At 48.1% G+C, this 16,977-nt stretch overlaps 1 protein-coding gene across 2 annotated transcripts in view; it reads right to left on the bottom strand.

Moving 5' to 3' along the window:
- Positions 1–16,977, bottom strand: part of xrcc6 (X-ray repair cross complementing 6) — a 34,939-nt gene continuing 17,962 nt past the window's right edge. Inside the window, exons 8-13 of one of the 2 annotated variants that reach the window (XM_087978337.1) lie at positions 13,202–13,370; positions 10,805–10,966; positions 9,611–9,740; positions 6,553–6,653; positions 3,002–3,118; positions 1–2,013 (exon numbers count right to left, since the gene is read on the bottom strand). In XM_087978337.1, coding sequence (XP_087834463.1) covers positions 1,808–2,013; positions 3,002–3,118; positions 6,553–6,653; positions 9,611–9,740; positions 10,805–10,966; positions 13,202–13,370 — 885 coding nt within the window. In that variant the 3' untranslated portion in view covers positions 1–1,807. The remainder of the gene's footprint in view (positions 2,014–3,001; positions 3,119–6,552; positions 6,654–9,610; positions 9,741–10,804; positions 10,967–13,201; positions 13,371–16,977) is intronic. The other variant, XM_087978338.1, reaches the window with a different exon arrangement.

Genomic DNA, 16,977 nt, shown 5'->3' with positions numbered 1-16,977 from the left:
GAATGGGCAAAATTAGATTTAATTTTATTTTACAAAAATCCATCCCCAATATTGAATGACTTTCATTTCTCCACATTCTCAAGTCTTAGATCCTAATCTGTATACCAACGCTTTAAAGGAAAAGTTAATTTAGAAAAACAAACAAAATTGAAGATTCCATATTGAGAAGTAGGACAGTACTTCAGTAGAATCTCAGGTGGCTGCGTTGTCGTGCTGTGTGTATGGGAGGTGAACACCAGTCCTGCAGAACTACAACGGCGCAATCATGGAACTCCAAGGGAGTGGCACTGGTGCACTGTGGCTGGTGGTGTGAGAGTTCTGACGGAGCTGTGGCTAACTCTAGGAGGAGTTGCGGAGCTGTCTGAGGGAGCTGCTGGGGTCTCTGAGGGAGCTACTGGGGTGTCTGAGGGAGCTGCTGGGGTGTCTGCCGGGGTCGCCGAGGGAGCTGCTGGGGCGTCTAAGGGAGCTGCTGGGCTGTCTACCGGGGTCTCTGAGGGAGCTGCTGGGGTCTCTGAGGGTGCTGCTGGGTTGTCTGAGGGAGATGCTGGGATGTCTGAGGGAGATGCTGGGATGTCTGAGGGAGATGCGGGACTATCTGAGGGAGATGCTGGGATGTCTGAGGGAGATGCGGGGCTGTCTGAGGGAGATGCGGGGCTGTCTGAGGGAGCTGCTGGGGTCTGTGAGGGAGGATGGGAGAAAATTGTAGTGTTTCCAAAAGAAAAACAGATGGAAACTTAACAACACGGGCAATAAAATGCTCAAAATGCTCCCTATCAAAAATACAGATACCCAAAATAAAGGATGGGAGGTTAGGTGTGTGCTGAATAAGAGGGATATGAGATGGTTTGTGTTACAATTTCCCAGTGAATTCTTATCCTCAGATTAACCCTGGCTGCTCTCATGGAGATCAGACTGAATGGGCTGACCCTGGTACTGACCTCCGAGACCTTGATGTTGCCTTAATTGCTCAGCATTACCAGCATTTTCATTCGTGTTCCTGTTACGATGCTGCTAAAGGTGGGGAGAGTCACCCAGAGGTTCACCCCCTCCCATCAGAAGAGTCTCAGTCCTGCAGCCAGTTAAAGCGAGGTCTCCAAATCACCCGATTAAAGTATATTTTTGTTAAGCCTGGTTTAGGTTCACGTGAGGCGGGGCTGTTCCACTGAACTGTGTCTGTCTGTGTCTCCCTCAATCCACACTAAAACTCTGTTTACTAGAACTACAAGTGTATCTTAACTAGCGCTTTTGAAGAGAGCGGCCAAAGTTCACTGCATTGGGCATGAGCAGTTGTAGTTGGTCATTAATCAGTAGCGCACAGATGTGACCAATTTCACTTGTCCCTGCATCCTTCATATAAACAACAGGGAGGGGGACAGAGTTCAGCAATTTCCCATCATGTCCCTAAATGTAAGTTTTAAGCACTTGGTACAACGTTAAATATAAAAGGGATCTTGTGAAAAATTTGAGGAGGTACAAAAATATCTTGTGTGGGGTAGTTTAATCGTTTTAAACTTTCTCGCCCGGGAGAGCTCAGCAGAGAAGCCGGGACATTCCCACGACGACGAGAAGGTTCGGATTGCTGGAGCCAGAGAGGGCCTCGGTTCTGTCGGATTTGGACCGGGATACAGGCCGCTGCAAGGGCTGGGGGAGGGGGGTGTGCCATCTCCATGATTGCGATACCTCAGTTACGAAGATGGCACAGCCTGCACCAACTACGCCCCCACCCCGCTAAATCAACCTGAGAGCGTCGCTGCTGCAGATACATGTCCCCTGCTCCCACTCCCCCCCCCCCATCTTGTCGCTTCGGTCAATGCTCAGTGAAGTGACCGGTGATAGCATCGATCAGCTCTTGCTTTTTGCCGCCGCCTTTCAGACCGTACTGCTTACAGACCTCCTTGAGTACCGGCACCGTCAGCTTTCCCAGGGTCCCGCTCTGTACGTGCTGCCTGAGCTCATCCGTCCCCATGGACTCCATCAGCTTTGGCTTCTTCTCCGCTCCCCCTGCAGCACTGCCTGCAGACACAAAACAGCGATTCACATGGCTACTCGTCAGACAGTCGCTGTGGAAGTTCCCAACGCCAAACCTGCAACAGACCCAGCCTGCATTGTGTTTTTGCTTTTTATTTATTCATGGGATGTGGGTGTCAGAGGCTGGGCCCATCACTGATGGCCCCCAGAGGGCAGTTACAAGTCAACAACATGGCTGTGGGTCTGGAGTCACATGAAGGCCAGACCAGGTAAGGAAGTCATAGAACCATAGAGATGTACAGCACAGAAACAGTCCCTACAGTCCAACTCGTCCATGCCGACCAGATATCCCAATCTAATCTAGTCTTATTCTCCAGCACTTGACCCATATCCCTCTAAACCCTTCCTATTCATAAACCCATCCAGATGCCTTTCAAATGCCATAATTGTACCAGCCTCCACCACTTCCTCCGGCAGCTCATTCCATACATGCACCACCCTCTGCGTAAAAACGTTGCCCCTTAGGTCCTTTTTAAATCTTTCCCCTCTCACCTTAGTTTTGGACTCCCCACCCCAGCAAAAAGATCTTGTCTATTTACCCTATCCATGCCCCTCATGATTTTATAAACTTCTAAAAGGTCACCCCTCAGCCTCCAATGCTCAAAGGAAAACAGCCCCAGCCTGTTCAGCCTCTCCCTGTAACTCAAATCCTCCAATCCTGGCAACATCCTTGTAAATTTTTTCTGAACGCTTTCAAGTTTCTTATAGGAAGGAGACCAGAATTGCACGCAATATTCCAACAGTGGCCTAACCAATGTCCTGCACTCAATACTCTGACCAGTAAAGGAAAACATACCAAACGCCTTCTTCACTATCCTATCTACCTGCGATTGTACTTTCAAGGAGCTATGAACCTGCACTCCAAGGTCTCTATAACACTCCCCATGACCTAACATTGACTGTGTAAGTCCTGCCCTGGTTTGACCCACCAAAATGCAGCACCGTGCATTTATATAAACTGATCACCACGTACCGAGCTTCCTCTTCATATGGCTCTTTGCGTCTGGGTTATAATCCGGAGGGTAGACCAGATCCCTGAACTCCTCGGCCAGCTGCCCAATCCTCTTGTCTATCATATCAATCTTTGGCACTGCGTGGAGGAAAGATCATTTAGGTTCCATCTGTCACCAGAACATATTCCACCACTATGTGGCATCAGGGAGAGAGCAAGAGAGAGAAAGAGAGGATGCGGTGGGGAGGGGGGTGGGGGGAGGTGCAGGTGGAGTGGAGGGTGAGGATGAGTGAGTAAATGTGTTTGTGTGTATCTGTGTCTGTATGTCTCTCTGTGTCGATGCCTGTGTGAGACTGTGTGTGTTAATTTCCTTGTTTGGGGGTTGTCCACTTATCTCCAGGTTGACCTGTACTTGGGTTTGGGGTCACGGATATTAGATACCCCATATGGGGTAATGGCCCATGGGTATTAGATACCCCATGGGGGGTAGGGACAGTGGGTATTAGATACTCCATGTGGGGTAAAGGCCCATAGGTATTAGATACCATGTGGGGTAATGGCCCATGGGTATTAGATACCCCATGGGGGGTAGGGACAGTGGGTATTAGATACTCCATGTGGGGTAGGGGCCATGGGTATTAGATACCCCATGTGGGATAATGGCCCATGGGTATTAGATACCATGTGGGGTAATGGCCCATGGGTATTAGATACCCCATGGGGGGTAGGGACAGTGGGTATTAGATACTCCATGTGGGGTAGGGGCCATGGGTATTAGATACCCCATGTAGGGTAGGGACAGTGGGTATTAGATACCCCATGTGGGGTAATGGCCATGGGTATTAGATACCCCATGTGGGGTAATGGCCCATAGATAATAGATACCCCATGTGGGGTAATGGCCCATAGATATTAGATACCCCATGTGGGGTAATGGCCCATGGATATTAGATACCCCATGTGGGGTAATGGCCCATGGGTATTAGATACCCCATGGGGGGTAGGGACAGTGGGTATTAGATACTCCATGTGGGGTAAAGGCCCATAGGTATTAGATACCATGTGGGGTAATGGCCCATGGGTATTAGATACCCCATGGGGGGTAGGGACAGTGGGTATTAGATACTCCATGTGGGGTAGGGGCCATGGGTATTAGATACCCCATGTGGGATAATGGCCCATGGGTATTAGATACCATGTGGGGTAATGGCCCATGGGTATTAGATACCCCATGGGGGGTAGGGACAGTGGGTATTAGATACTCCATGTGGGGTAGGGGCCATGGGTATTAGATACCCCATGTGGGATAATGGCCCATGGGTATTAGATACCATGTGGGGTAATGGCCCATGGGTATTAGATACCCCATGGGGGGTAGGGACAGTGGGTATTAGATACTCCATGTGGGGTAGGGGCCATGGGTATTAGATACCCCATGTAGGGTAGGGACAGTGGGTATTAGATACCCCATGTGGGGTAATGGCCATGGGTATTAGATACCCCATGTGGGGTAATGGCCCATAGATAATAGATACCCCATGTGGGGTAATGGCCCATAGATATTAGATACCCCATGTGGGGTAATGGCCCATGGATATTAGATACCCCATGTGGGGTAATGGCCCATGGGTATTAGATACCCCATATGGGGTAATGGCCCATGGGTATTAGATACCCCATGTGGGGTAATGGCCCACGGGTATTAGATACCCCATGTGGGGTAGGGCCCATGGGTATTAGATACCCCATATGGGGTAATGGCCCATGGGTATTAGATACCCCATGTGGGGTAATGGCCATGTGTATTAGATACCCCATGTGAGGTAGGGACAGTGGGTATTAGATACTCTATGTGGGGTAACGGCCCATGCATATTAGATACCCCATGTGGGGTAATGGCCCATGGGTATTAGATACCCCGTGTGGGGTAATGACTCATTGGTATTAGATACCCCATGTGAGGTCGGGACAGTGGGTATTAGATACCCCATGTGGGGTACTGGCCCATGGGTATTAGATACCCCATGTGGGGTAATGGCCCATGCATATTAGATACCCCATGTGGGGTAATGGCCCATGCATATTAGATACCCCATGTGGGGTAATGGCCCATGCATATTAGATACCCCATGTGGGGTAATGGCCCATGCATATTAGATACCCCATGTGGGGTAATGGCCCATGCATATTAGATACCCCATGTGGGGTAATGGCCCATGGGTATTAGATACCCCATGTGGGGTAATGGCCCATGCATATTAGATACCCCATGTGGGGTAATGGCCCATGCATATTAGATACCCCATGTGGGGTAATGGCCCATGCATATTAGATACCCCATGTGGGGTAATGGCCCATGCATATTAGATACCCCATGTGCGGTAATGGCCCATGCATATTAGATACCCCATGTGGGGTAATGGCTCATGCGTATTAGATACCGCATGTGAGGTAATGGCCCATGTGTATTAGATACCCCATGTGGGGTAATGGCTCATGGGTATTAGATACCCCATGTGGGGTAATGGCTCATGGGTATTAGATACCCCATGTTGGGTAATGGCTCATTGGTATTAGATACCCCATGTGGGGTAATGGCCCATGCGTATTAGATACCCCATGTGGGGTAATGGCCCATGTGTATTAGATACCCCATGTGGGGTAATGGCTGATTGGTATTAGATACCTCATGTGGGTTTCACATCTCTTGACAGGTTGGGATAAGTTGGTTGCTGAGTTCACCAGATTCCACTCTTATCCAACTGAAGCTGGCTGATCTCCCGTAGCGTCTTCTCTTCCTGCCCTCATGCCTCTACATCCGAAGTCCCACAACATCTCTTCAGCAACATGCTGTTCCTTCGCCAACACTCAACCTTCCCACATCTCCATGTTGCTCCTACGCTCCCCTGAGCTCATCCTTGCACGCCCAGTTCCCGCTGTCCACGCCCAGGCTCCAAAGCCCCATCCCTACAGAAATGTCAACACTCACCCGAAATTTACACATTGAGATTTCCCAGGAGGGAGACCCACTGGGAGTGGGGAGGATCATGGCTCATCTCCATCTCACTGCCTTGGGGATGTTTTCTCAGGTGGAAAAGGCTTCCCTGTTAAGTTGCGATGATGCAGTCGGCTAACCTGGTATAGGCTTTAATTTATAATTGTCACGTATACCTTGATACAGTGAAAAATTTTGTTTTGCATGCAGTACAGATCATATCATACAAAGTGCATTAGAGTAATAGAACAGAGCGAGAAATACAAAGTGACAGCTGCAGAGAAGGTACACAGAGAGGGGGATCAATGTCAGATTTGAACTTTGAGAGGCCCATTCAGAAGTTCAATGACAGCGAGGAAGAAGCTGTTCCTGAATCTGTTGTATCTCCCGCCCAATGGAAGAGATTATACCCGGGGGGTGTGGGAGGGGTCTCTGATGATGTTGGCTGCCTTCCTGAGGCAGTGGGAAGTGTAGACGGGGGTCAGTGGATGGAAGATTGGTTTGTGTGATGGACTGGGCACATGACAATAAATTCAATTCAAGGCGGTCACTAGGAGCTATGCAGTAGGATACTCACGTGTCAAGTCTTCCATTTCTTCTGGCTCCTTTAAGTCGAGTGCCAAAGCCTCCAGATTACGGAAGTGCTTCTGAATGACTGGATTCTCAAAGCTCTCGGGCCTGTTGCCAGACAAACAGACGTCATGGTTTTACCGAAAGGAACCACTACTGGGAAGGTCCATTTCCTGTTCACTGGCACAAGCGTGCATCAATTTCAGTCTTTTAATTCTTTAATCTGTTTGGGGGTGTGAGCATCATAAGCAAGGCCTATTTGTTGCCCTAGAACTGAGTGATGCGTGAGGCCATTTCACACCATGTTGCCGTGGGTCTGGAGATGAGGATGGCAGATTCCCTTCCCTAAATCATAGACTCTCTTGGGTGTGAAAAGAGGCCCTTCAGCTCAACAAGTCCACACTGAACCATTCCCCTACCCTATGTTTACTCCTGACTAATGCACCTAATCTACATATCCCTGAACACTACGGGCAATTTAGCGTGGCCAATTCACCCTAATCTGCACATCTTCGGACTGTGGGAGGAAATCAGAGCACTCGGAGGAAACCCACGCAGACACGGGGAGAACGTGCAAACTCCACACAGACAGTCGCCTGAGGCTAGAATCGAACCCGGGTCCCTGGCGCTGTGAGGCAGCAGTGCTAACCACTGAGCCACCATGCCGTCCAGGATAATTAGTGAACCAGATGATTTTTTCCTCCAACTGAAACCAGCTTCCAATTCCTGATTTATTATGGGAAAGGCGTTTCTAGTGTTCAGCTGACTCCATACTGTTGGGAGGATCGGACAGGAACATCCTGGCTTGTGTGACTCAGTTCTAGAGAGTTCTATCCTGAGAGGGGCAACATACTGACACAACCTGCCTCTCCTTAATTAAATCAAGTCAGTTGGATACAGTGCAGTGCTCGTAAAGCCAAGTTTGTAAGTTAAATCCCCATAGTGATTGTTGTCACTTGTCTCCAACCCTTACCTCCTTCCCTTTTTAAAAACAATCAATCAGTCTTCGGTAAAGCATTTGGTAATTAACGGAAAGGTTAGCAGTTCGGGGCTATCAAAGGATGATGTGGAGGTGCCGGTGTTGGGCTGTGGTGGACAAGGTCAGAACTCACACGACACCAGGTTACAGTCCAACAGATTAATTTGAAATCACCAGCTTTCGGAGTGCTGCCCCTTCATCAGGTGTTACCTGAAAGATTGTGATTTCAAATAAACCTGTTGGACTATAACCTGGTGTTGTGTGACTTCTGATCCAGGGATAAAGCACTTCAAGCCTGTTTAAGGGTCGGCGGTGGAGTGACCACGAGGACAGACGGTCTGGGTTCAAGTCCCACCTTCCCCTGGAGGTGTGACATAGCACGTCCCACAGAGTTGCTGCACTTACTCGCAGCCAGAAACATGTGCACTAACAGGTGGTCTCTCTCTTAAGTATACTGAAACAAAGAGTGTTGTAAAAAATACAAGTGAGAAAAAAAATCATGATTAGATTGTATAAGAAAAATAACATTTAAATTTAGAAAGAAAACAGCAATTGCTGGAAAGGCTGAGCAGGGAAGGGGCATTCAACCCGAAACGTTAACTCAGATTTCTCTCCACAGATGCCACCAGACCCACTTCTGTTCTTGTTTCTGATTTACAGCATCTGCAGTTCTTTCGCTTTTTATGAAGCTTAAATTTAGGTTGGTTTCTTAGTTTAGGTTTCAACGATCAGTTTAACTGTGTGTGTGTGTGAACATTTAGAAATAATTGGCAGTGAACATGAGCAGATGTCGAAGTTTGTTGGTGTTTTATGGTTTAAAGATATAAGATCAGAGAGTGTCTCTGTGTCTGCACTGTTCTCAGGACAATTTGAAGATGGTCCTCAGATTTTTTCTGAAAACTTAGTGACAGCCCTGAAAGTCCTAATGCCAACCCGGGGTCATTCTGAAACTCTCACAAGCAGTTGAAGAGAAATCTTCCACCCAGACCGTGCGAATTGGATCCCGTCGCTGGTGGTGATGTGATTATGGGATACAGTGCGACCCGTCACAGAAGCCCTGCTAAAAGCTGATGTTCAGTGGGCAGTGTGGCACACCGCCGTCCCGCCTCAAGGTAACACAGAGATCTCCCTCATTGATCGAGAAACAGGGAGAGAGGGAAGCCACGTGGTGCAGGGCTGTGTGTGTGTATCTGTCTGTCTGTGTTCCTTTGTGTGTTTCTGTATGTATTTGTATGTGTGCGTGTGTGTCTATGTCTGTGTCTGGGTGTGTGTGTGTGTGTGTGCGTCTTGTGAGTGTGTGTGTGCATCTGTGAGAGTGTGTGTGTGTATGTCTGCGTGTCCATAAGTGTCCGTGTGAGCATGTATGTGTCTGTGTATAGGTGTGTGAGTATGTGTGTGTGTCTGTCTGTGTCTGTATGTGTCTAGGGCAGCCTCACAATGTCCTTCACTCAAACTGCAAGGTGAAACAGTCCCTGGGCAGCTGCTCACTGGTGAAGACACTGCTGCACTCCCCCCGACTCCCATCATTCCAGAGTCGGCAGCCTTGCTATCAGCTGCCTAGGGTCTAAGCCAGTGCTTCCCAAACTTCTCCTCCCTCACTGTGATCAAAGCTTGACAATCACTGTCACCCCTTGGTGACGTTTGGGTGGGGGGGCTGTGTGTGGGTGGAGGTGGTGGTGGTTTGGTGGAGGTGGAGGGGAAGGACACCTAAGGGCAAAGATGGTCACTCAAGGCAGCTTCAGAGCTCCTGAGCCCAAAGTCTCAGCTCCTGACCCCACTGCGGGGGGTTAAGCTCTGAAACTCCTTCCTTCACCTTCTGAGATGCCTCTTAAAACCTACCTGTTCAGCAAAGTATTCCATCACGTGCTCTAATATCTCCTCACGTGGCTTGGTGTCAAACATCTCCTGACTGTGCTCCTATGAAGCAGGCATTCTAACCTGGAAGGTGCTATATAAATGTAAGCTCTGTCCAAGCAGTTTCACCCCTCCCAATCCTGGCCAAGGTGTCTGGCACCTCCCCCCACCCCCCAAGTACTGTAACGGACAAATGCTCAGTCCTGCTCAGCTATCAAGGACTAATACCGACCTGTATTTAAACCGGAGTTTCTGCACCACTTGCTTCATCTTCTCGATCTGATCCTCATTGGCCACCGTCTTCTCCGTAAAATCCACCTTCCTCTTATCGTCAGCGTAAGGCAGGAACATGAGGTGGAATCCTGACAGGAAAACAATGGGGACAGTTTTACTTGTACCCAGAGCTGGTGAAGCGTTCTGCCTGAGTTAGAGATGCTGAGCTTGACGGGTCTCAGGAAGAACATTCATAATTCCACAGAAAAGGGAGTACACCCACCACCACCAATGATCTTTGCAACTACCTCCTGCAAATGCCTGCTGTGTCTAGGGGGGGGGGGTCATTTATGAATCCTCTGGGTGCCAGGAAGCTTTGGGCACTTTGATGTTCAATGACAGAAAACCAAGGTCCTGTCTTCCTTCTTGGCTGGAAGTTACCAATTCCTTGCACTATTTTGAACAATAGCAGGAATGTTTGCCTGGGTGTCACTGTGCAACAACACTCTGGCTTTTAGGGTGAATTTTGTCCCTTTTTTTATAATGAAAGCTTGAGACAGAGGTGCCCATTGGTCTCCTCAGAGCCACTAGAGGAAACAATTTGTGAGGCATTGGGCTTTTTTAAAAATAAAGTTAGAACAATAGAAGCAGCCTGAACGGGTGGGGCCAAGCTCCCACAGAGCCAGGATGTTTAGTCTTTGATTTTCAGGAGCAGTTGATGCTGGATCTTGAAGCTGGGGTTTGGAAGCTGCAGTTCATCTCTCCTTGTTTCTCTCTCTCTCTCTGAATTTTCTTTTGATGTTTTCCTCCTCGGTTGAAGAACTGCCCGTGAGACAATCTGTTTTGCTGCATGTGCCTTTACCAAGGGTGTGTTTATGGGATGTTACTGTGTTGGGACAGCTACTGTTTAGTCATTAAATAATCTATTATTGTGTTAAATTTTCCAATACAGTGACAATACTCTAATTTCTCCTTTGGTTTGTTGTATTTTAACTTGAGTGCATGAACAAAGTGTGTTTCGCTCTAAGATTGACCAATCAAATTGCATCTGGAAAGCAATGCCTGGCACTTGCCTTTAAAATAATACAATGTTAGGGTCTTCTGATTGTATTTTTGGGGGGTGGTGTGGGGGGTCTGGTCTGGTCCATAACACTCACCCAGTTACTGTAATGGACTAGACCAGACGTTGGAAGTTGGAGCTGGTCCCACTCACCTGGAGGGATGGTCTGCACCTTCTCATCGTCCAGCTGCTCCCCTTGTGGGACCAGTGCCACGAACCGGGGTGGGGTGTTCCTCCGGGGAATGTACCGGGCAACAGCGAACACTTCCTTCTCCAGGCACTTGGTGAGCAGCGCACTGAATAATGTACTGCTTCCTGTCAGGATTGTCAACACAAACACAGCTCTCAGCAGAAGCTAGTGTCAGCTCTGAGCCCAAAGGCAGGCTCCCGTCAAGGAGCAAGGCTCTCCGGGTGACAGGAAACAGAACCAAGGTTGTCATTTTATGTTTAACCAGAGTAAGAGAACCCTGAACACCATACATTCCAAATGTGAGAACTCTTTGGAATTATCTATCCAGCAGAGCGGCAGAGAGAAATTGAGTGCCATTTGAAATATAATCAGAGAACCATTCAGCACAGAAACAGACCCTTCGGTCCAACTCGTCCATGCCGACCAGACATCCCAACCCGATCTAGTCCCACCTGCCAGCACCCGGCCCATATCCCTCCAAACCCTTCCTACTCATATACCCATCTTATGCCTCCACCACTTCCTCTGGCAGCTAGTTCTATAAACGTACACCCTCTGTGTGAAAATGCTACTTTTCAGGTCCTTTATAAACTTTTCCCCTCTCACCCTAAACCTCTACCCTCTAGTTTTGGATTCCCCTATCCCTTGGAAAAAGACCATTCACAGGAATGAGGGCATCACTCACTAGGCCAGCATTTATTGCCCATCCCTAATTGCCCAGAGGGCAGTTAAGGGTCAGCCGCGTTGCCGTGGATCTGGAGTTACATGGAGGCCCAGTCCAGCTAAGGATGGCAGTTCCCTTTTCTCAAGGGACATTCGTGAATCAGCTGGGGTTTTCTAACAATCCGCAATGGATTCATGGTCATCACTAGACTCTTAATTCCAGATTTTTATTGGATTCAGAGTCTACCATCTGCCATGGTTGGATGTGAACCCAGATCCTCTGAAAATTTCCTGGGTCTTTGGATTAACAGTCGAGTGATAATACCACGAGGCCATTGCCTCCTCGATCAACAACTGTCAATCATCATTAACTGGTACATACTCCATGACAATGCCTCGACATGGGTCCACTTGCGAACTAACCAACGCTCTTCTCTCACACACTGTACAGTAGAACCTCAATTAACCCAGCGAGATGGGCAGGGAGTTTTTTTGTTCGGATAATTGATTGTTCGGGTAACCGATCTGACAGCCGATTATCAAACATTTCTCGGTTATCCGGCAAAGCACGCCATAATGCCGTTTAACCGATAACTGAATGCTGAGTTTCTGAATGCCGTTTTTACGGGACTTTGAGATCTTGTTCGAATAATCCGAAATTCGGATAATTGATGTTCGGATAACCAAGGTTGCGCTGTAAATGCTGTTTTCCCTTTACTTTGGGATTCCTTGTGAGTTGTCCGTAAGTGAGCACAACAAAAAGCTTTGACCAAATGTGCTTTTCTTCAGCAATTCTCAAATTCTGTGCAAGTAAACAACTACGGGACATTAGTGAGGTGAGAGGCATTTTTTAGAACAACTGATGACGATTGTGGTGCTTACTGTTACTGACGTTAGCTTGAGAAATCCACCTTTAGGAACTGAAATTAAATTCCACCAGTTGCTTCGGCACAGCTACTTGGTAGATCGTGGCTTTAACTCCAATCTGAACGCCTGACCCCATAGCTGATAACTTCCTGATTGATCGAAAAATCTAACTCAGCCTTGAATATGTTCAGTGACTCAGCCTCTGCTGGCCACTGGGGGACACAGAATATCACGGACTAATGGGGGAGGGGGGGGGGGGCGGAGAAGTGGGCCACAGGGAGAAGTTACAATGAGCTCAATACCATTCTCTCAGTTCTTAGTCATCAAAGTTCTCAGCTCATGTCAAGCAGTGACGCAGGGTTGAGGCATTCTGAGCAATGACGCAGCAGCAGCAGCTGTGTTTAGTCTGGGTGCAGTGTATTAGTATTCAATGCCACCAACCACCACCCCCATCCCAGCGACGGTAATACTCTTCCCCACTACATGCTGCAACATTCGCTGTTAGGAAAATAGCATTTTTCACTGTTCGTGCTACCAGCACAGTTTCCCCATCATTTCTCCCCAAGTTTAATATTACGGTCCATGACACTGTTGTTATAAATTCTGTGTCTTATGATCCTGCTCCACAACCAGCTGATGAAGGAGCGTCGCTCCGAAAGCTAGTGCTTCCAAATAAACCTGTTGGACTATAACCTGGTGTTGTGTGATTTTTAACTTTCTCCCAACTGGGTTTGTAACCTGAACCATCGTCTCTCCCCCCCCCCCCCCCCCCCCCCCCCCCCACTCAGAGGAGAAACTCTGGAGTCTCAAGTCACGTGGTGACGAGTTACCTGTTATCATCGTCTCCTCTGGGTAAATGAATTGGGATGTTCTGATGTAATGGTGCTGCTTTAACAGAGACAGTGGCTTGAAACCAATGAGGACCAAGCCTGGAGCATCAAACCTCATCAACTCCTCTATTTCCTCTTTCTCCAGAACAATCTGCCTGCGTCCGTAAACCTCAGGACAAAAAAAGGAACAATGTCAGGATTGCAGCTGCACGAAACTGTACAAAAGAGCTTTTAAGTTACTCACCTCCTGACTCCCCAAAGTGCGTCCACCATCTACACCATCTGATGGAATACTCCTCACCTGCCTGGATGCGGGCAGCTCCAACAACATTCAAGAAGCTTGACAGCATCCAGGACAAAACACCCTTCCTTGATTGGTACCACATCCACAAGCACTCACTCCCTCCACCACCGGTGCTCAGTAACAGTGGTGTGTACCATCTATGAGGCGCAGTGCAGAAATTCACCAAAACTCCTTAAACTGTACTTTCCAAACACATGACCACTTCTTTCAGTGTGTACCATTTCCAAGATGCACTGCACCACTTCACTATATTTCCTTCCACTGCGCCTCCAAACCTGGGACACCTCCCATTGAGAAGGACAAAGGCAGCAGATGCAGAAGAACACCATCACCTTCAAGTTCCGCTCCAAAGCCACACTCCATTCTGAGCTGCAACTATATCACAGTCTCTTCAGTGTCACTCGGTCAAAATTGCGAAACGCTCTTCCTAACGGCATTGTGGGTGTACCTACAGCCCATGGACTGCAGTGATTCATCACCGTTCTCAAGGACAGTTAGGGATGGGAATAGGAATTGTGACCTAGTCAGTGACACCCACACCCAAGAAAGAATAAATAATTTGTCTTTATAGAGCAAATTTAACATGGTAAATGATCACACATTTCTTCACAGGAGCCCTATAAGATTATATTTTACAACAAGTCACATAAAGAGGTTAGTTCAGGGGAACAAAAGTTTGGTCAAAGAGGCTGTCTTAAGAGAGGGAGGGAAAGGGAGAGAGAAAGGGGGGGGAGAGAGAGGTGGGGGACAGGGAGAGAGAAAGAGAGGGATGGGCAAGTGAGAGAAAGAGAGAGACAGATGAAAAAAGAGGTATATGGACAGACTTTGAGCACCTAGGGCCCAGCAGCTGCAGGACACAGTTGCCAATAATGAAGAAAATCAGGGTTATGCAAGAGATGATACTCTGAGAGGTACAGAGATCTCAAAGAGATATCATAGCACTGTGGGGCTACAGGAGGGAACAGAGATCGGGAGATCATGAAGGTATTTGAAATCAAAGATGAGAATTTGAAAATTCAGGCGTTGCTAGGGCAATGTAAGTTGCTAACCACAGGACTCAGTGTGAGTTAGGTTACAGGCATTTGAGTTTATAAGTTGACGCTGATGTAAATGTGATGATCGCCCATTTCAATGTCAAACTGAAAACAAGAATTGATCTTATGTGGAAAAAATATGACCAGTCTTATTAGTGCTGAGCATGTTTGTACTGAGAACAGGAACTGATCACGCTGTGGAACGTTATCACCTTGCAAGGCTGGTTCGCTCAGTGGGCTGGACGACTGGTTTGTGACGCAGAGTGAAGCCAACAACATAACTTCAATTGCCACCCCAGCTGACGTTACCGCGAAGGTCTAGGTTTCTCCACCATGACCCTTGCATCAGGCACAGTGACCCTCAGGTTAAAGTGAACGTCAGTTGTCTCTCTCTCTCTCTAATGAGACAGCAACCCTATGGTCCTCTGGATTACTATAATCATGTTGTGTGACATTAGTGAGCCATCTGTTTACACTAATTTCCTTCTGGTAAACTGAGCTGAGAGGCACAGATGTGCTCAGCACTCATAACACAGGTCACATTTTCTCACATCAGATCAGCAGAGATAATCCAGTAACATAAATAGTTCCTCAAAAGTGGAGTTGAAGATAGACAATGTGGTAAAAAAGAGACAAAAACACTGCAGATGCTGGAATCTGAGGTAGACAAGCAGGAGGCTGGAGGAACACAGCAAGCCAGGCAGCATCAGGAGGGACAGGCAGGAGGCTGGAGGAACACAGCAAGCCAGACAGCATCAGGAGGGACAGGCAGGAGGCTGGAGGAACACAGCAAGCCAGGCAGCATCAGGAGGGACAGGCAGGAGGTTGGAGGAACACAGCAAGGCAGGCAGCATCAGGAGGGATAGGCAGGAGACTGGGGGAACACAGCAAGGCAGGCAGCATTAGGAGGGACAGGGAGGAGGCTGGGAGAACACAGCAAGCCAGGCAGCATCAGGAGGGACAGGCAGGAGGCTGGAGGAACACAGCAAGGCAGGCAGCATCAGGAGGGACAGGCAGGAGGCTGGAGGAACACAGCAAGGCAGGCAGCATCAGGAGGGACAGGCAGGAGGCTGGGGGAACACAGCAAGGCAGGCAGCATCAGGAGGGACAGGCAGGAGGCTGGGGGAACACAGCAAGGCAGGCAGTATCAGGTGGTGACGAATCAACGTGTCGGGTGTAACCCTTCTTCAAAGCGGTAAAGAAGGCATTTGGTATGCTTGCCTTCATTGGTCAGTCCATTGAGTATAGGAGTTGAGACATCATCGGTGAGGCCATTTTTGGAGTACTGTCCACAGTTCTGCTATAGGAAGGATATCATTAAACTGGAGAAGGATCAGACAACATTTTCCAGGGTGTTGCCAGGAATGGAGGGTTTGAGTTATAAGGAGAGGCTGGATGAACTGGGACACGTTTTCGTGGGAACACAGAAGGTTAAGGGGTGACATTATAGAGGTTTATAAAATCATGAGGAGCATAGATAAAGTGAATAGCCAAGGTCTTGTCCAGGGTAGGGGAGTTCAAAACTGGAGAGTATAGGTTTAAGGTGAGAGGGGAAAGAGATATCTGAGGCGTAATTTTTTCACACTGAGGGTGATTCGTGTGAGGAATGAACTGCCAGAGGAAATGGTAGATGCAGGCACAATTACAGCATTCAAAAAACATTTGGACAGGTACATGAATAGGAAAGGTTCAGAGGAATATGGACCAAATGCAGGCAAGTGGGGCTGGTTTAGTTTGGGAACCCTGGTCAGCATGGACGAGTTGTATGCTACAAATTGAGATTCCATGTTTGGAAAGTTAACAGGATGATATAATTTATCGCAAAGGGATTGAATGCACAAGTAGGGAGATCATGCTTCAGTTATTTATATGGAAGCAGTTCAGAGAAGGTTTATCAGACCAGTACTTGGAGCAAGAAAATTGTGTTGTGAGGTAAGTTTGGACTGGTTAGGATTGTGTCTGCTGGAAGAGGTGACGTGGATGGGACAAATATGAACCAACAGGGTCTCGACTGGATGGACGTGTTGAAGATGTTTCCTTTTGTGGGAGGATCTTGAACAAGGTCGAAACGTTGACTATCCTGCTCGTCGGATGCTGCCTGACCAGCTGTGCTTTGACTGTCACTCAGAGGTTGCCCATTTAAGACAGAGAGGGGTAAGATTCTTTTTTTCTCACAGAGAGTCGTGAATCTTTGGGACGTGCTCCCGGAGAAGCTGCTGGAAGCAGAGCCGCTGAATCTTTTTTTACGGCTGAGGTGGATAGATCCCAGTTAAGAAAAGGGGGGTGAAAGGTTATTGGGGGCGGGTGGGTGTGAATTTGAAGTTGTAATCAGATCATCCACGATCTTACTCAATGGCAGAGCAAGCCTGGTGGGGCCTGATGACCTATTGTTTTCACTCCCAGGATGTGGGTGTCATTGTTGGTGTCATGTGCGTCAT

Source organism: Chiloscyllium plagiosum, unplaced genomic scaffold (assembly GCF_037043375.1).
Source record: "Chiloscyllium plagiosum isolate Xiang-an unplaced genomic scaffold, Cpla_swu_hap1 HiC_scaffold_33, whole genome shotgun sequence".
NCBI classification, from domain to species: domain Eukaryota; kingdom Metazoa; phylum Chordata; class Chondrichthyes; order Orectolobiformes; family Hemiscylliidae; genus Chiloscyllium; species Chiloscyllium plagiosum.
Note: the sequence above shows the minus strand (reverse complement) of the source record. Positions and strands in the feature narration are given on the sequence as shown.